The sequence below is a fragment of the Rhinopithecus roxellana genome, chromosome 2 (genome assembly GCF_007565055.1).
Source record: "Rhinopithecus roxellana isolate Shanxi Qingling chromosome 2, ASM756505v1, whole genome shotgun sequence".
Taxonomy (NCBI): Eukaryota; Metazoa; Chordata; class Mammalia; order Primates; family Cercopithecidae; genus Rhinopithecus; species Rhinopithecus roxellana.
Window position 1 is genome coordinate 134563535 of NC_044550.1, and position 22692 is coordinate 134586226.

The 22692-nt window shown below is 48.3% G+C and overlaps 1 protein-coding gene across 1 annotated transcript; it reads left to right on the top strand.

Annotated features, from left to right (window-relative positions):
• Positions 1-522: 522 nt before the first annotated feature.
• Positions 523-22439, top strand: SLBP (stem-loop binding protein). The gene is made up of 8 exons (XM_030922450.1): positions 523-1147; positions 1287-1403; positions 9700-9804; positions 13922-13981; positions 14291-14428; positions 18423-18572; positions 20344-20410; positions 21541-22439. The coding sequence occupies exons 1-8, from the start codon at positions 1089-1091 to the stop codon at positions 21655-21657; spliced, it is 813 nt and encodes a 270-aa protein (XP_030778310.1). The 5' UTR covers positions 523-1088; the 3' UTR covers positions 21658-22439.
• Positions 22440-22692: the final 253 nt, after the last annotated feature.

The following is a 22692-nucleotide window of genomic DNA, read 5'->3' on the forward strand; positions in this document are numbered from 1 at the left end:
CAGGTGTATGTGCACCCCTGTTGGGGTTCTATTTGGCTGGATCCGCAGGGCCATCAGCTGCAACTGTGACGGCGGCGGGGAAGCGGGACGGATGGTGCGGATCTACAGGACCTCGCCTCCAGGTGGGGCCTCCCTGCTGAGCCAGGGATTCTTCAGGATACTTCAAGCCCAGTCAACTCCAGGCAGACAGTGGGAGCGTCAGGTACCGGCGACACAGTGGAGGACGTCACAGACGAGCAGGGAGGCAGCTGGCATCCGAGACTAGCGGCGGAGACTAGCGGCTCAGTCGGTGGCCGGTGTGCAGCTAACGGCCAGGGCAGTGGGACCAGAAAGACTCAGCGTAGTGGTCAACTATCGCTACCTAAAAGGTTACTCCAAAACTTTAAGCGGCTCAAAACAACAGACCGCGGGTACGGGCCACGCCTTCCGAGTTCCGGGTTCCCGCCAGGGAGGAGACACGCCCCCACCTGGGCAGGGACCAAGCAGAGCCGCGCTCCACCCAGGCCGGGACCAATAGGAGATGCGCCACGACAGGGGCTGAGAAACGCGCCGCTTGCCCTTCCCCCACAACCTGCGCCGCGTCGCGCGCGGCCGAATCTCCCGCCAAAGCTGCCCCCGCCCGCCAAGGCGCGACCTATCAGCGTCGCAGCGGCCCGCGGCGGCCCGGCCGTCTCAATCCCGCGGGTGGAGCTCAACCTTTTCCTTAGGCTTCTCCTCAGCCCGCGGCGTCCCTCTGGCTCCCGAGCCGAGCGCCAGGCAGTCGGGCTTCGCGGCTGCCCGAAGGTCTCGCCCCAGCCCCACTCGGCTGGCGAGGCGCGCGCAGCCAAGTGGACCCCCGCGGCGTGACCCGATGGTTTCGCCCGACCCGGCGCGCGCGGGAGGCCGAGGGGCGGGGCCCGGAGCCCATATAAAGGCGGTTGGGGGCGGGGCGCGCAGAGGTTGTGAGCGCCGGCGCGGGGACGCGGCTGACTGCTTCAGGTCCGGTTCTGCACTGCTCTGCGCGGCCCGCGCCCCCGCCGCCTCAGCCCCGGCCCCGGCCCCGGCCCCGGCCCTCCCCTCCCTCCCCTGCGCGCCCGACCCGTGCTGCCATGGCCTGCCGCCCGCGAAGCCCGCCGAGGTATCAGAGCCGCTGCGACGGTGACGCCAGGTGAGGCCGGGCTGCGCGGCGGGCGAGGGAGCGCCGTGCTCCGTGGGGCGGGGGTCGTGCGGGGCCGGATGTTGCGGGACGGGGGTCGTACGGCGGTCCCCGACTTCCCGAGCCCCGCCGACCGCGTTCCTCCCCGCAGCCCGCCGTCCCCCGCGCGATGGAGCCTGGGACGGAAGCGCAGAGCCGACGGCAGGCGCTGGAGGCCCGAAGACGCCGAGGAGGCCGAGCACCGCGGCGCCGAGCGCAGACCGGAGAGGTGGGCACGGGACCCGGGGGTCGGGGCGCGGTGGAGCCCTTGACGGGGCCGCGGGCTCCAGGGACCTTGTCGCGCTCTCTCGGTGCCGGGATCGGTCAGGTCGGCGCCCTGCGTCCTTTTACCTTTGTCTCCGCGCGGCCCCTGCACTGGGGCGCCCGCACCAGGCCTGGCAGGCGCTGGAACACTCCGGAAGCCTTTTCCCAGGGTGGGAGTCTGCTGAACTCGTGTCAGCCCGAGTTGGCCAGTTAGAGTCTGTGTTGTGCTCCCGGGAGAGGTCAGGGTCTCCGACGAGCTTCTCGTGAACACGTGGAAGTCAGGGGACACCCGAGTCCCGACGAGAAGTGAGTTTACCGGGTTCACCTGCTTGGCCATTTTCTAGGTTAGGCGGTGTGTAGGGAGGGTCCAGATGCGAGCGAAAGGAGGGCTTGATATAGGGGTGGGACAGCCGAGGAGGGTCTGGAGGAAATAATAAGCAGGGGTGCCAGTGGTTATAGTGGTGGGGCTTTAAGGGGCTATGGTTAGAGAAAACTTGTCGAGGGGCTTTGTGTGGGGTGGTCCGTCCCGCATTGGGGGCTTGTTGCTCCTAAGTTCCCTGAAAGGCATGGTGACTTGGCCGAGATGGAGCAGTGAAGGTGGGAGGAAATGCATGGTTCAGGATAGACTTCTGAAGGCAGGACCTGTGAGACTTGCTGATGGCTTGGGGATGGGAGGCGTGAAAAGAAAATAAAAACTCGGACCCAAAACCACTATGCCAAAAGGAAAAAATTAAGCTGAAGGCGGAGTCATGCAAGAAACTACCTTGGCGTTTCCTTTTGTTTCTAAGCAGATAGCTACAGATAAAAGATGAAATGTCTCCACGGGTGAACTCTGTTCACCTTAAGTGCCGACTTAACCGAGCGCACGAGGAATACATAATTGACTATTCCCCTAGCTGCTCCTTTTCTCTTGGAACGTGTGGATCCTTTCTTCTTCAACCTACTCTTTTCTTTTAAATATTGAAGTTCTCACAATCATCTTTGGAGAAAGGTACAAATCACAGACTCTTTCTGTAATTTCATGTTCTTATAGGCATGCCCTTAACAAGTTAGCTAAATTCCTAAAGTAATTGAGACCTGTCTCAGACATTTTTTTGGTGTACAGAGGAAAGAGGCATCAAGAATGACTCAAGGCTTTAGGTCTGAACACTTGATTGTGGGGCCATTTGCCAAGATAGAGAAGATGGGCTGGAGCAGCTACGCATGGGAAGTTGTGAGGCTTGAGAAACTGCTTAGAGAAGCAAAGGAGATGTCAAGAAAGGTAATGGAGTGTAGGCGTCTACATGGGAGGCATCTTCAGGCGCAATAAGTTACCAGGGCATAGAGATGATATTGAAAGACTTGGGTCTAAGGGGCTGTGTGCAGCGTCTCCTGTCTGTAATCCCAGCACTTTGGGAGGCTAAGGCCGGCTGATCACCTGAGGTCAGGAGTTCGAGACCAGCCTGACTACATGGAGAAACCCCGTTGTTGGGGACCAGCCTCAACACCACCCGTAGGATACTCGAAGTCCGGTGGCGACAAAAGAATGAGAAGAGACGGGTTAAGAGTTCATAAAGGTGGGAGCCAGGGGCCCAGTTGGAAAATGGAGGCTGCAAAAGGTCCAGAGTTCTGGTCTCCACACTATTGTATTGAGTACAATCACTTAAATCTAAGAAGTAGAGGTTCAGGGCGAAACAGTGAAAGAAGCATCATAGGCATGATTTATAGCAAAAGTGGTTTAAATGAATCTTGTTTGTGCTCAAACAGCGTATCTGTAACTTAGCAGAGAGTAGCTAGTGGGAGCGGCTTAACTAGGAGCCTGCATGTCTGTCCACATTCCAGTGCTTTAAAGGGGTGTCTTTCTCCTTGAACACAGTGTTTAAAATATAAGAGAGCAGGTCTTGCTCTGAGCATGGGAACATCATGGCAGTTTTAGGAGGCTTTCCTCCTCAGAGACCTCTTGTGGCTTTTCACAACTTATTGTCCCATATTTTTTTTTTTTTTTTTTTTTTGAGACGGAGTCTCGCTCTGTCGCCCAGGCTGGAGTGCAGTGGCCGGATCTCAGCTCACTGCAAGCTCCGCCTCCCGGGTTTACACCATTCTCCTGCCTCAGCCTCCCGAGTAGCTGGGACTACAGGCACCCGCCACCTCGCCCGGCCAGTTTTTTGTATTTTTTAGTAGAGACGGGGTTTCACCGTGTTAGCCAGGATGGTCTCGATCTCCTGACCTCGTGATCCACCCGTCTTGGCCTCCCAAAGTGCTGGGATTACAGGCTTGAGCCACCGCGCCCGGCCATTGTCCCATATTTTTATGGCCAGTTTATACAGGCACCCGATAAGCCTTTTTCCGAACACCCCCATCTGTACTAAATACAAAATACCCAGGAGGCTGAGGCAGGAGAATCCCTTGAGCCCAGGAGGGGGAGGTTGCAGTGAGCCGAGATTGAGCCATTGCACTCAAGTCTGGGCAACAAGAGTGAGACTTTGTCTCAAAAAAAAAAAAAAAATTTTTGGGTCTAGGGGTGGGTACAGAAGAGGCCCTAGGTCCAGATATGAAGGGAAGGTAATCAAACCTTATTGAGATCAAAGTCTGAACTCTCCAGTGGTCTCGTTTAGCTGAAGATAAAAATATTAAATCCTTACAGTGCTTTAGAAGTTACGGAAGTTTTTGGTATCCTCATTCCTCCAACTATAGGAATGCTTCTGTGCTAGGGCCTTTGCACTTCGTGTTTGCACATTGTGGATAAGGCCTGGAGGCACCTGACAAAATAGAGCCAGCTCGTTGATGGATAAGGTCTAGAAGTACTCCCTTTGGAAGGTTGTTAGCTTAGTGTGTAAAATTAGGCTTTGTTGTCCCAAGGTAGGGTAGATTGTGAATGTAACCTACTTAATCTAAGAAATGGACTTCAGGGTACCAAAATACGGTATGTAGTATATGGTCATTCACATACACAGGCTTTACGTTATTCTTGTAGGTCAGGAACTTGTTATACTGGAAGACCCAGACTTGAACCTCTTGATACACTAGTGAGGATGCTTGTATCCAATCCTGGACAGGCCTCTATTGAGTCAACTTAATTTTCAGTTACTTACCTAATTTGATTTCGTGCCTTTCTACCATTTTTAAAATCTGGAAATTTACTTTTAGAAATCCAATTTAGCCGGGCGCGGTGGCTCACGCCTGTAATCCCAGCACTTTGGGAGGCCGAGACAGGTGGATCACGAGGTCAGGAGATCGAGACCATCCTGACTAACACGGTGAAACCCCGTCTCTACTAAAAATACAAAAATTAGCCGGGCGCTGTGGCGGGCGCCTGTAGTCCCAGCTACTCGGGAGGCTGAGGCAGGAGAATGGCGTGAACCCGGGAGGCGGAGCTTGCAGTGAGCTGAGATCTCGCCACTGCACTCCAGCCTGGGCGACAGAGCAAGACTCCGTCTCAAAAAAAAAAAAAAAAAAAAAAAAAAAAAAAAAAAAAAGAAATCCAATTTAAGTTTCTCGAGTTGTGTGACTGTAAGGGAAGAAATGATAATTACGTAAGTATTATTCGTTAGTTACTGCAATTGTATTTTCCAAGTACAGCATTTGGTTTACAGCTAAAATAGGTTGCTTATTTGTTGTAATTAAAGTTAGTTATCTAGCTTATTTTTTTGTGATGGAGTCTCACTGTCATCCAGGCTGGAGTGCAGTGGCATGATCTCACCTCACTGCAACCTCTGCCTTCCAAGTTCAAGCAGTTCTGCTTTAGCCTCTGAGTGGCTGGGACTACAGGCATGCGCCACTACACCCAGCTATTTTTTTTTTTTTTCTTTTTGAGATAGAGTCTTGCTCTGTTGCCCAGGCTGGAGTGCAATGGCATGATCTCACCTCACTGCTACCTCTGCCTTCCAAGTTCAAGCAGTTCTGCTTTAGCCTCCCAGTAGCTGGGACTACAGGCGTGCGCCACTACACCTGGCTATTTTTTTTTTCTTTTTGAGATAGAGTCTTGCTCTGTTGCCTAGGCTGGAGTGCAATGGCATGATCTCAGTTCACTGCTACCTCTGCCTCCCGGGTTCAAGCAATTCTCCTGCCTCAGCCTCCTGAGTAGCTGAGATTACAGGTGCACACCACCACGCCTGGCTAATTTTTGTATTTTTAGCAGAAACGAAGTTTCACCATGTTTGTCAGGCTAGTCTTGAACTCCTGACATAGCGATCCACCCACCTCAGCCTCCCAAAGTGCTGGGATTACAGGCATGAGCCACCATGCCCAGCCTAATTTTTGTATTTTTAGTAGAGGCAGGTTTTTTTTTGTGTGTGTGTGAGATGGAGTCTCGCTCTGTCACCCAGGCTGGTGACAGAGCTTGCTCACTGCAAGCTCCACCTCCCAGGTTCATGCCGTTCTCCTGCCTCAGCCTCCCGAGTATCTGGGACTACAGGCGCCCGCCACTGCGCCTGGCTAATTTTTTGTATTTTTAGTAGAGACGGGGTTTCACCGTGGTCTGGATCTCCTGACCTTGTGATCCTCCCACCTCGGCCTCCCAAAGTGCTGGGATCATAGGCGTGAACCACCGCGCCCAGCCCGAGTAGAGGCGGGGTTTCATCATGTTGGCCAGGCTGGTCTCAAACTCCTGACCTTGTGATCCGCCTGCCTCGGCCTCCTAAAGTGCTGGGATCACAGGCATGAGCCTATGCACCCGACCCAGTGTCTAGTTTTAATATCAATAATGACCAACAGAAAAACGGGGTAGAAAAAAAAAATGAGTTTATGTTTGATGTATAAATAAGATACATCAATTTGAACTGCCAGAATTTGGGGCATCAAGCCTTAAGCTTTCAAATTTCCTGATTTTTTTTTTTTAATTGTAATTATTATTTTTTTGAGGCGGCGTTGTTGCTCTGTTGCCCAGGCTGGAGTGCAACCTCCACCTCCCAGGTTCAAGTGATTCTCTTGCCTCAGCCTCCCGAGTAGCTGGGATTACAGGCACCTGCCACCACACCCAGCTGATTTTTGTATTTTTTTAGTACAGATGGGGTTTCACCATGTTGGCCAGTCTGGTCTTGAACTCCTGACCTCAGGTGATCCGCCTGCCTCAGCCTCCCAACGTGCTGGGATTATAGGCGTGAGCCACCATGCCCGGACTATTATTTATTTATTCATTTATTTTTTGAGACAGGGTCTCTCTGTCCCCCAGGCTGGAGTGCAGTACGCGATTTCGGCTCACTGCAACTCCGCCTGGTAGATCACTGCAACTTCCACCTCCTGGGCCCAAGGGATTCTTCTGCCTCAGCTTCCCATGTAGCTGGGATTACAGACGTGCGCTACCACGCCCAGCTAAGTTTTTGTATTTTAGTAGAGATGAGGTTTCAGCATGTTCCCTGGCTAGTGTGGAACACCTGAGCCCGGGCAGCTGGCCTTGGCCTCCCAAGGTGCTAGGATTACAGGAGTGAGCCATTGCCTGGCCATAAATTTCCCGATATTGACTGAAGACTACCTTGAGCTTGAGATGGAACTGAGCTCCTGGATTTGGTTTAACTCAAGCGTAGGGAGTACTTTGCCAGTAGATGGAGTCCTGATACAGCAGGAACTCTGACTTATACTTACAGTCCTCCGTTCACATTGTAATCATAGTGTATGTAACATTCTGAATTATTAATCACATGCACCTGAAAGGTAAATGGCTACGTTAGCTATTCTGTATTTTTATTTATTTATTTATTTTTTGAGACGGAATCTCTGTTGCTGAGGCTGGAGTGCAGTGGTGCAATTTCGGCTCACTGCAGCCTCCGCCTCTGGGGTTCAAGCAGTTCTCCTGCCTCAGCCTCCCTAGTAGGTGGGACTACTGGTGTGCACCACTGCACCTGGCTAATTTTTGTATTTTTATTTTATTTTTGTATTTTATTTTAACATGGTGGGGTTTCGCCGTGTTAGCCAGGCTGGTCTCGAACTCCTTATCTCGGGTCATCCACATGCCTCAGCCTCCCCAAAGTGCTGGGATTACAAGTATGAGCCACCTGCCCTCTGCCACCATATATATTTTTTTGAGATAGAGTCTTGCCCTGTTGCCCAGACTGGAGTGCAGTGCCAGGATCAAGGCTTATCCAGCCTTGACCTCCTGGGCTACAGTGATCCTCCTGCCTGAGCCCCCTACGTAGCTGGGACTACAGGCACGCCCCACTGTTCTCGGCTATTTATTTATTTTGGAGATGAAATTTCAACCTTTTTATTAAAATCAACTTCTCACAATGTGTAAATACTGCATATTAGCACACATGAAAAAGACAACTTCTAAGGTACCCAGAAATGTGTTCATACACATTACAGGAGCATTCACAGAGTGGACAGTTTGCTCTAGACAGTCAGCATTGGATAAATCAGAAGATGATCATCCCTCAGTACTGTACCCAGTCTCAGTAAATATTTACAACATGGTGAGAAGGTGTCAGCTGTACCTGCTTTCTCATTCTATGAAGTACTCAGACTTACAGATAATTCAGAACTAAAGACTCTCCCATGATACTCTGGCAAAATAAAACAAGTAGTCTAAAGTCTTGGTGATTTTGGTGTGTGCTACATCCATGATCAAATCCAAACACTCCTTGGGGTGGGCTGGATACGTTTTTGGTAGCCTGCTTCATTATCAGAAGTTTGGTAATAAGCCTTACCAATAGAATACCATTTCTTCAGCATCAGTCATTTCTCAGCTGGTTAATGGATCAATGATCTCATCATGAATGAGAATGGAGAGAGAACTGAAGACAATTCTTCTCACACTTAACAGGAATTAGGATGGGTCATTGCAGTCCAGGTGTGGTGGCTCACGGCTGTAATCCCAGCACTTTGGGAGGCCGAGGCGGGTGGATCACCTGAGGTTGGGAGTTCGAGACCAGCCTGGCCAACATGGAGAAACCCAGCCTCTACTAAAAATAAAAAATTAGCTGGGCATGGTGGCTCATGCTTGTAATTTCAGCTACTCGGGAGGCTGAGGCAGAAGAATCGCTTGAACTTGGGAGGCGGAGGTTGCAGTGAGCCGAGATCGTGCCATTGCACTGCAGTTTGGGCAACATGAGCAGAATGGGTCAATGCAGAACAGAAAGAGGCAGACATTTGGCAAGTGCAGGATCCTACTGTTTAGTATAGATGTGTCTGAAAAATTCTCCTGGAGGTTCATATTCAGATGAAGGAGTCTACACTGGCCAGATAACCTGGAGGAATGCCAGACCTGCACTTTTATGATACGGATACAGGCTTGGGACTCCACAGCGGAAACACCCACCTGAGAGAGTCTCAGTTAGAGACTTACCCTGCAGATCCTTCTCAGTTTGACAACAAATCCCTCTGTATGGCCAGCCAGGGGGAGCATGAGGTTGGTGGAAGTGAGTAGTTGCTCTTTACCATCAAGCATGCACATATCTGTCTAGATGTACCCACAATCTATGAAACTTGGGCTTTGTTAGAATAATGGAATTCTTTGGTCCTCGGTTTTATGAAAGGCAGTATTGTCACAATCCTGTCAACATTGACATTGGCAATGACTGCAAGCTGGGGACTAATGGCATAGGGACAAATTAAATACTAAATGGGAAACTCTACACTCTCTGAACTTCTCAGAGTCAGCTTCATGAGCTCCAGCATCAGGCTGGGTGTTGGATCAGTGAGATAAGGCTAACCCGTAGAAATGCCAGAACTGAAGCTGAAAATTAGATACGGGTTTTTCTGACTGCCACACACACTGCAAAGATTTGAAGCAAATCTCTGTCTTAATGTCTGATATGGTGACTTTATAAACACATACCAGAGATGAACCAAATAACTTGATTTTCGCCATAGGATAGCTCTGGACTACTGAAGTGTGGACACCCAGAAGGAATCATAATTTAGTTTGAAGTCTTAAATTCTAGTTGGTCTTATTAGACCTCCCAAACACAGTGGGCACGCTGCCAAGGAGCTTCGTGACTTCTGCTCTAGTAAGACAGCCCTGGATAGATTCAACTGATAGGTTCTGTTCTACATCTAGTTTGCTTTTGTCCTGCTAAACTCCAGTTTAATATGGCTTGATACAGATAGTTCACTGATATAATGCTTTTATTTTTTTGGGTGGGGGGGTAGAGATGAGGTCTCACTATCTTGCCCATGCTGGTCTTGAACTCCTGGGTTCAGGTGATCCTCCTATCTCGGTTTCCCAAGTGCTGGTATTACAGGTGTGAGCCACTGTGCCCCACCAGCCTTTGAATATTTCTTGACATACAGTTTGAAAGGAAACAAAGTACGTATCATGGTTCAGTAGCATTTTCGTTTTATTGCAGCTTTACCACTCCTGAAGGCCCTAAACCCCGTTCCAGATGCTCTGACTGGGCAAGTGCAGTTGAAGAAGATGAAATGAGGACCAGAGTTAACAAAGAAATGGCAAGGTACACATCTTGGACTACTTTGAAGTGTTAATCTGTGGCGTTTTCAGTAACACATTAAATTTGATATATGTCTTAGAACAGTGGTTCTCAAAGGTCTGGGCTCCAGACCAAAGGCATCAACATTTACTGGGAACTTGTTAGAAATACAGATTCTCAGGCCGGGCGCGGTGGCTCAAGCCTGTAATCCCAGCACTTTGGGAGGCCGAGACGGGCGGATCACGAGGTCAGGAGATCGAGACCATCCTGGCTAACACAGTGAAACCCCGTCTCTACTAAAAAAACACAAAAAACTAGCCGGGCAAGGTGGCGGGCGCCTGTAGTCCCAGCTACTCGGGAGGCTGAGGCAGGAGAATGGTGTTAACCCGGGAGGCAGAGCTTGCAGTGAGCTGAGATCTGGCCACTGCACTTCCAGCCTGGGCGACAGAGCGAGACTCCGTCCCAAAAAAAAAAAAACAAAACAAAAAAAAAATACAGATTCTCAGACCCTTCCCTGGGCCTGCGAATGGGGTGGGGCCTGGCCATCCTGTGAAAAGCCCTCCAGGTGAGTCCACTCTTTCAAGCTTGGAGACCACTGTATTCTTGGTGGTAATCCTTCTGAGAGTGGAAGTAGGTGCACAGTGGTAGTACTGCTGGATTGCAAGCTGGAGGACTATCAGAAACTTTCCTTTTTTTTTTTGGAGATAGAGTCTTGCTCTGTCGCGCAGGCTGAAGTACAGTGGCAAGATCTTGGCTCACTGCAGGCTCTGCCTCCCGGGTTCAAGAGATTCTCCTGCCTCAGCCTCCTGAGTAGCTGGGATTACAGGCACACACCACCATGCCTGGCTCATTTTTGTATTCTTCGTAGAGATGGGGTTTCACCATCTTGGTCAGGCTGGTCTTGAATTCCTGATCCACCCACGTCAGCCTCCCAAAGTGCTGGGATTACAGGCATGAGCCACTGTGCCCGGCCTAACTATCAGGAACTTACTACAGTCATTTGTTACCATCGACCTTCTGTGTGCGGTGCTCACAGAAGGAGTGTTCTCTCCAGATGAAGGAATACATTGACACCGGCTCAGGACAACAAACACAGCTCAGAAATGCCAACATACAAGGAAAGGTCTCAAACTTGGATTCTGTGAACCTCTTGCAGTTGTACACAAGATTGTGTGTGCATCCAGGTTACTGCAAACTAAGCTACTTCCTCTTCGTTGACTCATTACCTAATGCATCCTTAACCACTGTTTAATCTCCCTTGATTATCAGTGTGTTGGTCCTTTCTCTTTTGATGAGTTGCCTAACTCAAACCCAGTTGCATGGACTGGGTTTATTCAAACCCAGTTAAAATGTGGCTTATTAGTTGAAATATTTTACAAGAGAATTTTAGCCAACAGGTGGCTGATAAACAGGGTCTCGAGAAAAATGTGTCTTGCGTGTCAGCCACGGAATCATACCTAGGCTGCTTGTTCTCATTTGGCAGCCAGTGATGGCATTTATAGCTGCCTCCTTTGAAAAGGGGTAGGAATATGTGGGAATTGGTTATTGAACATTTGGGGGAGTTATTTGTAATTTCTTCTGGTATCAAAATGTTTGGGTGGATAGTATGCCTTGGTAAAAGAAATGAAGTAGGAGTTCACAGATGTGAGTACCAATGTTTTTAGTGAATTACTGTATTTATATAGGTCTTCATTTTCTCAACTATAAAATTAGAATGTTAGCCGGGCGCAGTGGCTCACGCCTGTAATCCCAGCACTTTGGGAGGCCGAGGCGGGCAGATCATGAGGTCAGGAGATGAAGACCATCCTGGCTAATACGGTGAAACCCCGTCTCTACTAAAAATACAAAAAATTAGCTGGGCATTGTGGCGGGCACCTGTAGTCCCAGCTATTCGGGAGGGTGAGGCAGGAGAATGACGTGAACCCGGGCGGCGGAGCTTGCAGTGAGCCGATATCGTGCCACTGTGCTCCAGCCTGGGCAACACAGCGAGACTCTGTCTCAAAAAAAAAAAAAAAAGAATGTTGATTTAACCTGTATAGTTTGTGTTGCATTCACAAGTCTTAGAACAGTTCTTGCATACCTGTAGCCTAGTTGCTCCCTCAAGTCATCCCTTGCCAGGGATTATCTGCAGCTCATATTCAGGCATAGTCTACCTGTCTAGATTGTCCTGTGAGTGGATCCCTATTTATTCTTCAGGTATCTCATGAGTCTGTGCCTAAAAATTGTCTTGTTTTAGAAAACAGCACTGTTTGGACTACTCTGTTGATTATACCCTTTGTGATGGAAAGCTATGGCTTTTATTTATTATTATTATTTTTTGAGATGGAGTCTTGCTCTGTTGCCCAGGCTGGAGTGCAATGGTGCAATCTCGGCTCACTGCAACCTCTGCCTCCCAGGTTCAAGCTATTTACTGCCGCAGCCTCCTGAGTAGCTGGGATTATAGCCATGTGCCACCACATCCGGCTAATTTTTGTATTTTTAGTAGAGGCTGGGATTCACCATGTTGGCCAGGCTGGTCTCAAACTCCTGATCTCAGGTGATTTGCCCACCTTGGCCTCCCAAAGTGTTGGGATTATAGGCGTGATCCACCGTGCCCAGCCAAAGCTGCGGCTTTTAGTGCGACCTGTGTGATTTAAAACCTCCTGGCCCTTTAGTGAACCATTACCGGCAGGCCAGCTTACTTCCCAACAGTAAGAGGGGTATGAAATGTCAGCTTACTATGCTTTAAGGAGACTAACAGACTACAAACTAGCAGTATAAGAGTATGAAAATGGATTTGTGGCATGGCACGGTGGCTCACGCCTGTAATCCCAGTACTTTTGGAGGCCGAGGCTGGTGGATCACCTGAGATCAGGAGTTCGAGACCAGCCTGACTAACATGGAAAAACCCCATCTCTATTAAAAATACAAAATTAGCTGGGTGTGGTGACTCATGCCTGTAATCCCAGCTACTTGGGAGGCTGAGGCAGGAGAATCACTTGGACCCGGGAGGCAGAGGTTGCAGTGAGCCAAGATCTCACCATTGCATTCCAGCCTGGGCAACAAAAGGGAACTCCGTCTCAAAAAAAAAGAAAAGAAAAGAAAATGGATTTTCATCATACCTGAAACCAGTCTTTCTCATCTGTGGCACTGGAGAGAATGAGGCCCTGTAGCACATGATTTGCAGGACTAATCTCTGAATCATACAAAGATGGTGTTATATAGCTAGTGCTACTCTAGATAGGAGATAGCACAGGAGATAATTACTTCATTACCTTCTGGTGTCCAAGCTGCACTGAACACCTCAGCAAACTTGGGTGGATTTTGGATTTTAAGAGGAGGCACAGTGATACATGACATAATTTAGATGCCTGCATGACAGGCCAGGCGTGGTGGCTCACTCCTGGTCTCAGTACTTTTGAAACCGGGAGGATCGCTTGAGCTCAGGAGTGCAAGAGCAGCCTGGGCAACATAGACCTCCATCTCTCCAAAAAAAAATTTTTTTTGGAGATGGGTATGGCGGCACTTGCCTGGAGTCCTAGCTGCTTGGGAGGCTGAGGTGGAATGATTGCTTCAGCCCAGCAGTATGAGGCTGTGGTGAGCTGCCATGATCGTGCTGCTGTACTGTAGCCTGGGTGACAGAGTGAGACTCCATCTCAAAAAAAAGATACCCACAGGAACTTGGAGCTCAAGGGTAGTTCATGGTTTCAGCGTTAGATTGCGCTAGACTCCTTTTGGAGATGTCATACTTCTTTTTTTTTGCGAAGCTGTGTTCTGGTAATGACTGCAATAGAAAGCAGATGCCTCGGGAAGTTCATGAGGAACAAGACAAAAGGGGGCGCGTTTGGTTTCCAAGATTGGAGAAGGTATGCAGTGCCCAGTAGGCACGCGGGTCCCATTAGTAAGTGTGGTGTTTTTAAAATAAAAATACATTTCAATTTATTTTTTCTTTTTTTAAGGCTGTTAAGTTTTTGGGGATGTACATTTTTGTTGTGTGGATCTCACTACTTAAACTGAACCTGACGAGGATTTCTTTTGGCCTAGGGAGCTTCTGGATTGCATAGGATGGTGTACCTGAGGGTATCAGGGTGGAGCTTCCTCAGACCTGGCTGCTTTATTTTTATACCTTTTTTAAAAACAGCAATATTTATTTTGCCCTCAGATATAAAAGGAAACTTCTTATCAATGACTTTGGAAGAGAGAGAAAATCATCATCAGGAAGGTAAAGGCTGTGTAAACGATTCTTTTCTAATTTGATAGACCTGTAATTTGTTTAAAAAAAAAAAAAATTGTGACTGTCAGAAATGCTGATTGTCACAGTAGCATTTTATTAATACTTTCTTCACTGATTTGAAATACTATATCTGTTGTGTACTAAATTCCCATACATGCAGTCTCTGGACTGTTGAGGATTAATATGGTTGGGAATCTCGAGTGAATCCTCCATTATTGTGTTTTGACATTTTCTTAGCTTACCTTACATGGTAATCTTAATTGCAGGGCTTATTCTGTTAATCTGTTGTTTTTTCAGTTCTGATTCAAAGGAGTCTGTGTCTACTGTGCCGGCTGACTTTGAGACAGATGAAAGTGTCCTAATGAGGAGACAGAAACAGATCAACTATGGGAAGAACACAATTGCCTATGATCGTTACATTAAAGAAGTCCCAAGGTAGTCTTCTCTCAGTGGCACGTCTTGAACAAGCCATGTAGCATTGCATTTCTAAAGAGTTGCTTAGATGGCAGTACCAAGTGATGCTGGGGATAGTTCACACCTACTAAGAACTATTTAATAGACTTACTGGGACTTAGGACGTTAATAAAGAATGGATTGGCAACTAAAAAGCTAAAGACATGAAGATTTTAAAAATCATTTTCAGAATTTTGAATGTTAGATAACATTTTATTTCCTAGGAGTCAGCAGTTATATAGATGTAAACTTATTAAAATACATGATGGGATAAAAATGAAGTTCAAGTTAAATACTGTAAAATTCTGCTGGGTGCGGTGGCTCAAGCCTGTAATCCCAGCACTTTGGGAGGCCGAGACGGGCGGATCACGAGGTCAGGAGATCGAGACCATCCTGGCTAATACGGTGAAACCCCGTCTCTACTAAAAAATACAAAAAAAACTAGCCGGGCGAGGTGGCTGGCGCCTGTAGTCCCAGCTACTCGGGAGGCTGAGGCGGGAGAATGGCGTAAACCTGGGAGGCGGAGCTGGCAGTGAGCCGAGATCTGGCCACCACACTCCAGCCTGGGCGACAGAGCGAGACTCCGTCTCAAAAAAAAAAAAATAGTGTAAAATTCTAATTGGAGAAAAAAAATTGGCATTGCCCTATTTCCTTTTCTTTTTTTTTTTTTTTTTGAGACGGAGTCTCGCTCTGTTGCCCAGGCTGGAGTGCAGTGGCCGGATCTCAGCTCACTGCAAGCTCCGCCTCCCGGGTTTACGCCATTCTCCTGCCTCAGCCTCCCGAGTAGCTGGGACTACAGGCGCCCGCCACCTCGCCCGGCTAGTTTTTTGTATTTTTTAGTAGAGACGGGGTTTCACCGGGTTAGCCAGGATGGTCTCGATCTCCTGACCTCGTGATCCGCCCGTCTTGGCCTCCCAAAGTGCTGGGATTACAGGCTTGAGCCACCGCGCCCGGCCTGCCCTATTTCCTTTAAGCAGCATGTTCTTGCCTATCTTGCTCCATCAAACACACAGACACGAAAGGATATAAAGAAAGCTTTAGTGTTTTACTGAACTTTTTGGTAGGATTGGGGTTGAAATTTAGTTTTCTGGGCCAGGTGCAATGGTTCATGCTTGTAATTCCAGCACTTTGGGAGGCCAAGAGGACCACTTGAGGCCAGGAGACTAGCCTGGGCAATACAGGGAGACCTCATCTCTACAAAAAGTTTTAAAATCAGCCAGGTGTGGGCCGGGCGCGGTGGCTCAAGCCTGTAATCCCAGCACTTTGGGAGGCCGAGGCGGGCTGATCACGAGGTCAGGAGATCGAGACCGTCCTGGCTAACACAGTGAAACCCTGTCTACTAAAACTACAAACAATTCGCTGGGGGTGGTGGTGGGCGCCTGTAGTCCCAGCTACTCGGGAGGCTGAGGCAGGAGAATCGCTTGAACCTGGGAGGAGCAGGTTTCAGTGAGCCAAGATTGCACCACTGCACTCCAGCCTGGGTAACAGCAAGACTCCATCTCAAATTTTTTTTTTTTTTTTTTTTTTTTACTTTTTTGGAACATAGATGGCAAAGGAATAGTAAGATTAAATGTGATGGTGCTTTTTTGTTTCCTCCTGAGTCTTGCTCTGTTACCCAGGCTGAAGTGCAGTGGCGTGATCATGTCTCACTGTGTATTTATTTTATTTTTTTGAGATGGAGTCTTGCTCTGTCGCCCAGGCTGGAGTACAGTGGCACAGTTTCAGCTCACTGCAACCTCCGCCTCCCGGGTTCAAGTGATTCTCTTGCCTCAGCCTCCTGAGTAGCTTGGACCACAGGCGCACGCCACCACACCCGTCTAATTTTTATATTTTCAGTAGAGATGGGGTTTCGCCATATTGGCCAGGCTGGTCTTGCACTGCTGACCTCATGATCTGTCTGTCTCCGCCTCCCACAGTGCTGGTATTACAGACGTGAGCCACTGCACCTGGCCATCATGGCTCACCGTAGTCTTGAACTACTGGCCTCAAGCAGTCCTCCCACCTCAACCTCCTGAGTAGCTGGGACTAGCAGTGCATGCCACCATACCTGGCTAAATTTTTAAATTTTTGTAGAGATGGGAGTCTCCCTGTGTCACCCAGGCTGGTCTTGAACTCCTGGCCTCAAGTAGTCCTCCCAAAGTACTGGGATTACAAGCTTACAAGCGTGAGCCACTGTGCCAGGTGGATAGTGCTTTTTTTGAGACGAAATTTTGTTGTAGTTGTCCAGGCTGGAGTGCAATGGTGCAATCTTGGCTCACCGCAACCTCTGCCTCCCGGATTCAAGTGATTCTCCTGCCTTAGCCTCCAGAGTAGCTAGGATTACAGGCATGCGCCACTATGCCTGGCTAATTTTTTTGTATTTTTAGTACAGATGGGGTTTCTCCATGTTGGTCAAGCTGGTCTCAAACTCCCGACCTCAGGTGATCCACCTGCTTCGGCCTCCCAAAGTGCTGGGATTACAGGCGTGAGCCACCGTCCCCGGCCCAGATAGTGGTGTTTTTTTTTTTTTTGTTTTGTTTTTCACATATTTGTTTTGTAGAATCTCAGTTGATTTTTTATTTATTTAATTTTGAGACGGAGTCTCGCTCTCGCCAGGCTGGAGTGCAGTGGCGTGATCTCAGCTCACTGCAACCTCCGCCTCCTGGGTTCAAGAGATTCTCCTGCCTCAGCCTCCTGAGTAGCTGGGATTACAGGTGTCCACCACCATGCCTGGCTAATTTTTTGTATTTTTAGTAGAGACGGGATTTCACCACGTTGGCCAGGCTGGTCTTGAACTTCTGATCTCAGGTGATCTGTCTGCCTCAGCCTCCCAAAGTGCTGGGATGACAGCGTGGACCACTGTGCCCGACTTTTTTTTTTTTTTTTTTTTTTTAAGGTGGAGTCTTGCTCTGTTGACCAGGCTGGAGTCGCAGTGGCATGATCTAGGCTCACTGCAACCATTGCCTCCCAGGTTCAAGCGATTCTTCTGCCTCAGCCTCTGCAGTAGCTAGGACTCCAGGCATGAGCCACTATGCCTGGCTAATTTTTGTTATTTTTAGTAGAGATGGGGTTTCATCATGTTGGCCAGCCTGATCTCAGACTCCTGTGTTTAAGTGATTTGCTGTGTCCAGCAGGGTTTTTTATTTTTGAGACGAAGTCTCACTCTGTTGCCCAGGCTGGAGCAACACGAACTCGGCTCACTGCAGACTCCACCTCACTGATTCAGGCGATCCTCCTACCTCAGCCCCCCAGTAGCTAGGATTATAGGCACAGGCCACCACGAGCGGCTGATTTTTGTATTAGTAGAGACGGGATTTTGCCATGTTGGCCAAGCTGGTCTCGAACTGCTGACCTCAGGTGATCCACCCGCCTTGGCCTCCCAAAGTGCTGGGATTACAGGTGTGAGCCACTGCGCCCAGCCCCTAGCTGTTTGTTTTTTGTTTTTGTTTTTTCTTTTTTTTTTCAAGACGGGGTCTCGCGCTGTCACCCAGGCTGGAGTGCAGTAGCACAATCTCGGCTCACTGCTACCTCCATCTCCCGGGTTCTAAGCAATTCTCCTGCCTCAGCCTCCCAAGTAGCTGGGACCACAGGCGCGCACCACCAGGGCCAGCTAATTTTTGTATTTTTAGTAGAGACGGGGTTTCACAATGTTGGCCTGGATGGTCTCGATCTCTTGACCTCGTGATCCGCCCGCCTTAGCTTCCCAAAGTGCTGGGATTACAGGTGTGAGCCACTGGCGCCTGGCCTTTTTTATTTTTCTTTCTTTTTTTAAATAGAGATGAGGTCTCACTGTGTTGCCCAGGCCTTTTTTGAATTCCTGAGCTTAAGTTATCTTGGCACAACCTCTCAAAATGTTAGGATTACAGGCGTAAGCCACCACGCGTGGTAATCTATAATTTTTAAAATAATACTAATCTCATAGTTTGGTTAATCTTCGAGCTAATGTGGAAATGTGAGTGGCATGTAGGCATGTGCTAGAATAATCTTTCTTCTGTAGACACCTTCGACAACCTGGCATTCATCCCAAGACCCCTAATAAATTTAAGAAGTATAGTCGACGTTCGTGGGACCAGCAAATCAAACTTTGGAAGGTGGCTCTGCATTTTTGGGATCCTCCAGCTGAAGAAGGATGTGATTTGCAAGAAATGTATGTCTTTATTGCATTCTTGTTCTGTGATTCTCTGATTGGTCCAGTGACTGCAGCAGCTGTGCATCACTGAGACATGAGGTTCTGGTGCCAAGTTCCCCAGCAGCTGTTGGGGAGCAGAGCAGCTGTTGGGGAGCACAGCAACTGCTGCTGCAGCTTGGTGCCAAGTTCTTCTGTACTGGGTGGGAGGCAGCTGGAAGGAAGAGTTTGCTTCCTGGATTGAATTTAGTTTTTCAAGCACAGTCATTCTGGGAATACAGGCTTTGTTTATTGTTTTGCTGTTTTTATTGTTGGAGTTATTTTTCCCCTAAAGTACAGCAATCTCTGGAATTTGTTTTTTAAATATAAATACCCTGAAAAGTATTTGTGTCATTTCTGTTCAACCATGAAAATAAAAGTTCTTAATTAAGGAAGGCTTTCTTTCCCTGTTGGCTTTTTTTTTTTTTTTTTTTTTTTTTTTGAGATGCTCTGTCACCCAGGCTGGAGTGCAGTGGTGTGATCTCGGCTCACTGCAACCTCCACCTCCTGGGTTCAAGTGGTTCTCCTGTCTCAGCCTCCTGAGTAGCTGGGATTATAGGCACTCGCCACCACGCCGGGCTATGTTTTGTATTTTTAGTAGAGACAGGGTTTCACCATGTTGGTCAGGCTGGTCTCAACCTCCTGACCTTGTGATCTGCCCGCCTCAGCCTCCCAAAGTGCTGGGATTACAGGCGTGAGCCACCGCTCCCAGCCCTGTTGGCTTTTAAACTTGTGCCTAGTTGAAATATCTCAGGCCTGAACTTTTGCTGCATCATGGGAATACCTGCTGACCAGGAACGTAGAGAGAATGATCTTGTATCTCCCTCTTTCTACGTGGGGTTTCTTCTGAGCTCCCCTCTGGTCCTGAGCCTCTCCCTTCCTCAGACACATTTTTTTTTTTTTTTTCCTTTTTGAGACGGAGTCTCGCTCTGTGACCCTAGGCTGGAGTGCAGTGGCTGGATCTCAGCTCACTGCAAGCTCCGCCTCCTGGGTTTTACGCCATTCTCCTGCCTCAGCCTCCCGAGTAGCTGGGACTACAGGCGCCCACCACCTCGCCCAGCTAGTTTTTTGTATTTTTTAGTAGAGACGGGGTTTCACCGTGTTAGCCAGGATGGTGTCGATCTCCTGACCTCGTGATCCGCCCGTCTCGGCCTCCCTAAGTGCTGGGATTACAGGCTTGAGCCACCGCGCCCGGCCCACATTTTTTAAACAAACAATTGTGTTTCTCCTCTGTGCTGGGAAATTTATATTAGAGACTGGCATCTTTGAAATGATTTGTAAGTGACTTTACCAGTTTATCCTGACAGATGTCATTCGGGTTTTTTTCCCCAGTGTGACACTGTTGTCCCATTCTCTGAGTAGAAACTTGGAAAAATTAGTGATGATGCATATAGTATGTTCACAGTGCTTGTTTCTCCCCCTCAAAAATTAGGGCTTATGAGTGCTTCTGTTTCCAAGGATGCTTGTGTGGTGAGGCCAGCAGATCTTCTTGCTGTTTCTCATTGCCAGCAGCTTTCTCTGCTGGATTGATCGGGCCAGGGTTAAGTCTGTCAGATAGTCACTGAAAGCTGGCCCCTCAGGGAGCCTAGGGGACACTGTCAGTGTCGCGTCTCCTAGGCTCACACAACATTTGTGGCTGTACCATATGGGTGGGGTTTGTCTGTAGCGAACAGACTTGAAGAATTCAGCTGCGCCCCATCTCCTGGGTTTGTTAAGTTAGTGCCTGATGCACCTATTGGATTTCGTTTAACAGACACCCTGTAGACCTTGAATCTGCAGAAAGCAGCTCCGAGCCCCAGACCAGCTCTCAGGATGACTTTGTAAGTACTTTCTTTGGATGAGTCTTTCAGCTTGGGGGTTGCAGGTGAATTGTTAACACATGCTGCCTTACAAACTGAAGTTTGGGCTGGGCATGGTGGCTCACGGCTGTAATCCCAGCACTTTGGTTGGCCAAGGCGGGCAGATCACCCAAGGTCAGGAATTCAAGACCTGGCCAACATGGTGAAACCCTGTTTCTACAAAATACAGATGTTAGCCAGGTATGATGGTGGGTGCCTGTAGTCTCTGCTACTCAGGAGGCTGAGGCGGGAGAATAGCTTGAACCCAGGAGGTGGATGTTTCAGTGAGCCGAGATCGCACCACTGCACTCCAGCCTGGGCAACAGAGCAAGACTGTCTCAAAAGAAAAAAAAAACCGTCTGCTGGGAACGGTGGCTCATGCCTGTGATCCCAGCACTTTGGGAGGCTGAGGCCAGCAGATCACCTGAAGTCAGAAGTTCAAGACCAGCCTGGCCAACAATGGTGAAACCCCGTCTCTACTAAAAATACAAAAACTATCCGGGTGTGGTCATGCAGGCCTGTAATCCCAGCTATTCAGGAGGCTGAGGCAGGAGAATCACTTGAATCTGGGAGGCAGAGGTGGCAATGAGCCGAGATTGCACCACTGCCCTCCAGCCTGAGTGACAGAGTGAGACTCTGTCTCAAGAGAAAACCGTTTTAAAATGTATCAATTTAAATGCTGTCTCCTGTCCTGAGACAGCCACTATTTGTGGTTTTGTCTAGGCTTTTAGAATTCTCTCTGTGCTTATAAACTATGTACATGGCCAGGTGCAGTGACTAGTGACTCCTTCCTATAATCCTGGCACAATGGGAGGCCAACCAAGGCAGGAGGATTGCTAGAGCCCAGGAGTTTGAGACCAGCCTGGCCAACATATACTCCATCTCTACAAAATAAAAATAAAATGTGTGTACATCTAAACTTCAGTGTCTTGTAAATAGTACATGTGGTTTCTCTTTGCAGTGTCATTTTTAAAATCTCAGTTGCACGTGAAGTGTACACCTTGCTGTGCATTACGTCACATGATTTACCACATAAGCTGTGGGGGTGTAGGAAGTGGTCCTTGTTTTCAGGGTGAGATGAATGTCCACTGACCCATGCTTCTGTTTTCCAGGATGTGTACTCTGGCACACCCACCAAGGTTAGACATATGGACAGTCAAGTGGAGGACGAGTTTGATTTGGAAGCTTGTTTAACTGAACCCTTGAGAGACTTCTCGGCCATGAGCTAACTGCCACCTGGCGGCCAGGAAGAGAAACAGCTCCTCCCCCACTAGGTGGAAGGCTGGCCAGGCACCAAGCATGTATGTGCACTTACACCTGGTGGTTTCTCTGTTAGTAGTCCATTATCTCATGATGAATTATTTTTGCCTTACTTTCTTAAGAAACGTTAATTTTATGTATAGTGAGTGTATTTTGCATGTTTTAAATTGTAAATGGCGCTAAATCCAAGAAAGTATACTTGAAGCAATCTTCCAGCAAGCTTAATTGCGTAATCCCTGTTGTCCTCCAGGTCTACTTAACTGGTTTTCCACAGGCACTTCCACTTGCTGCTTGTCAGATGGACAGTTTTGGATTTCACCATGTAATCCATGGGACCAATTAGAGTCAGCTCCTTTTATAGGCATCAAAGTATTCTCAGACACCTTTAATATCTTTATGGAGACTTAATTTTTGGCCTTTTATCAGTATGTCATAACAGCACTCTGAAGTCAGACATTGTTAAATTGAGCTATTAAACTAATGGGTTTTATGTAAGTTATATGGTCTTAATTTGGTACTTGTAAATAGCACTAGTTAGATTCTTTAGAATACTCCAAGAGTTAGGGCAGCAGAGCAGAGCGATTTAGAAAGAACATTTTAAAACAATCAGTTAATTTACCATGTAAAATTGCTGTAAATGATAATGTGTACAGATTTTCTGTTCAAATATTCAATTGTAAACTTCTTAAGACTGTTATGTTTCTATTGCTTTTGTATGGGATATTGCAAAAATAAAAAGAAAAGAACCTTCTTTAAGTGACTGAGGGTGTTGCCAGGTGGGCCAGCTGCCGTGAGAGTGAGGGTCAGAGTTGTCTGCCTTTGTTGTGTCTGAAGTGAGTGGCACTGGGTAAAGGGTCTTTATTTTTTTAATGTTAGTTTTTGACAGAGTTTTGCTCTTGTTGCCCAGGCTGGAGTGCAATGGTGGAATCTTGGCCCACTGCAATCTCGGCCTCCTGGGTTCAAGCGATTCTCCTGCCTCAGCCTCCCAAGTAGCCAGGATTACA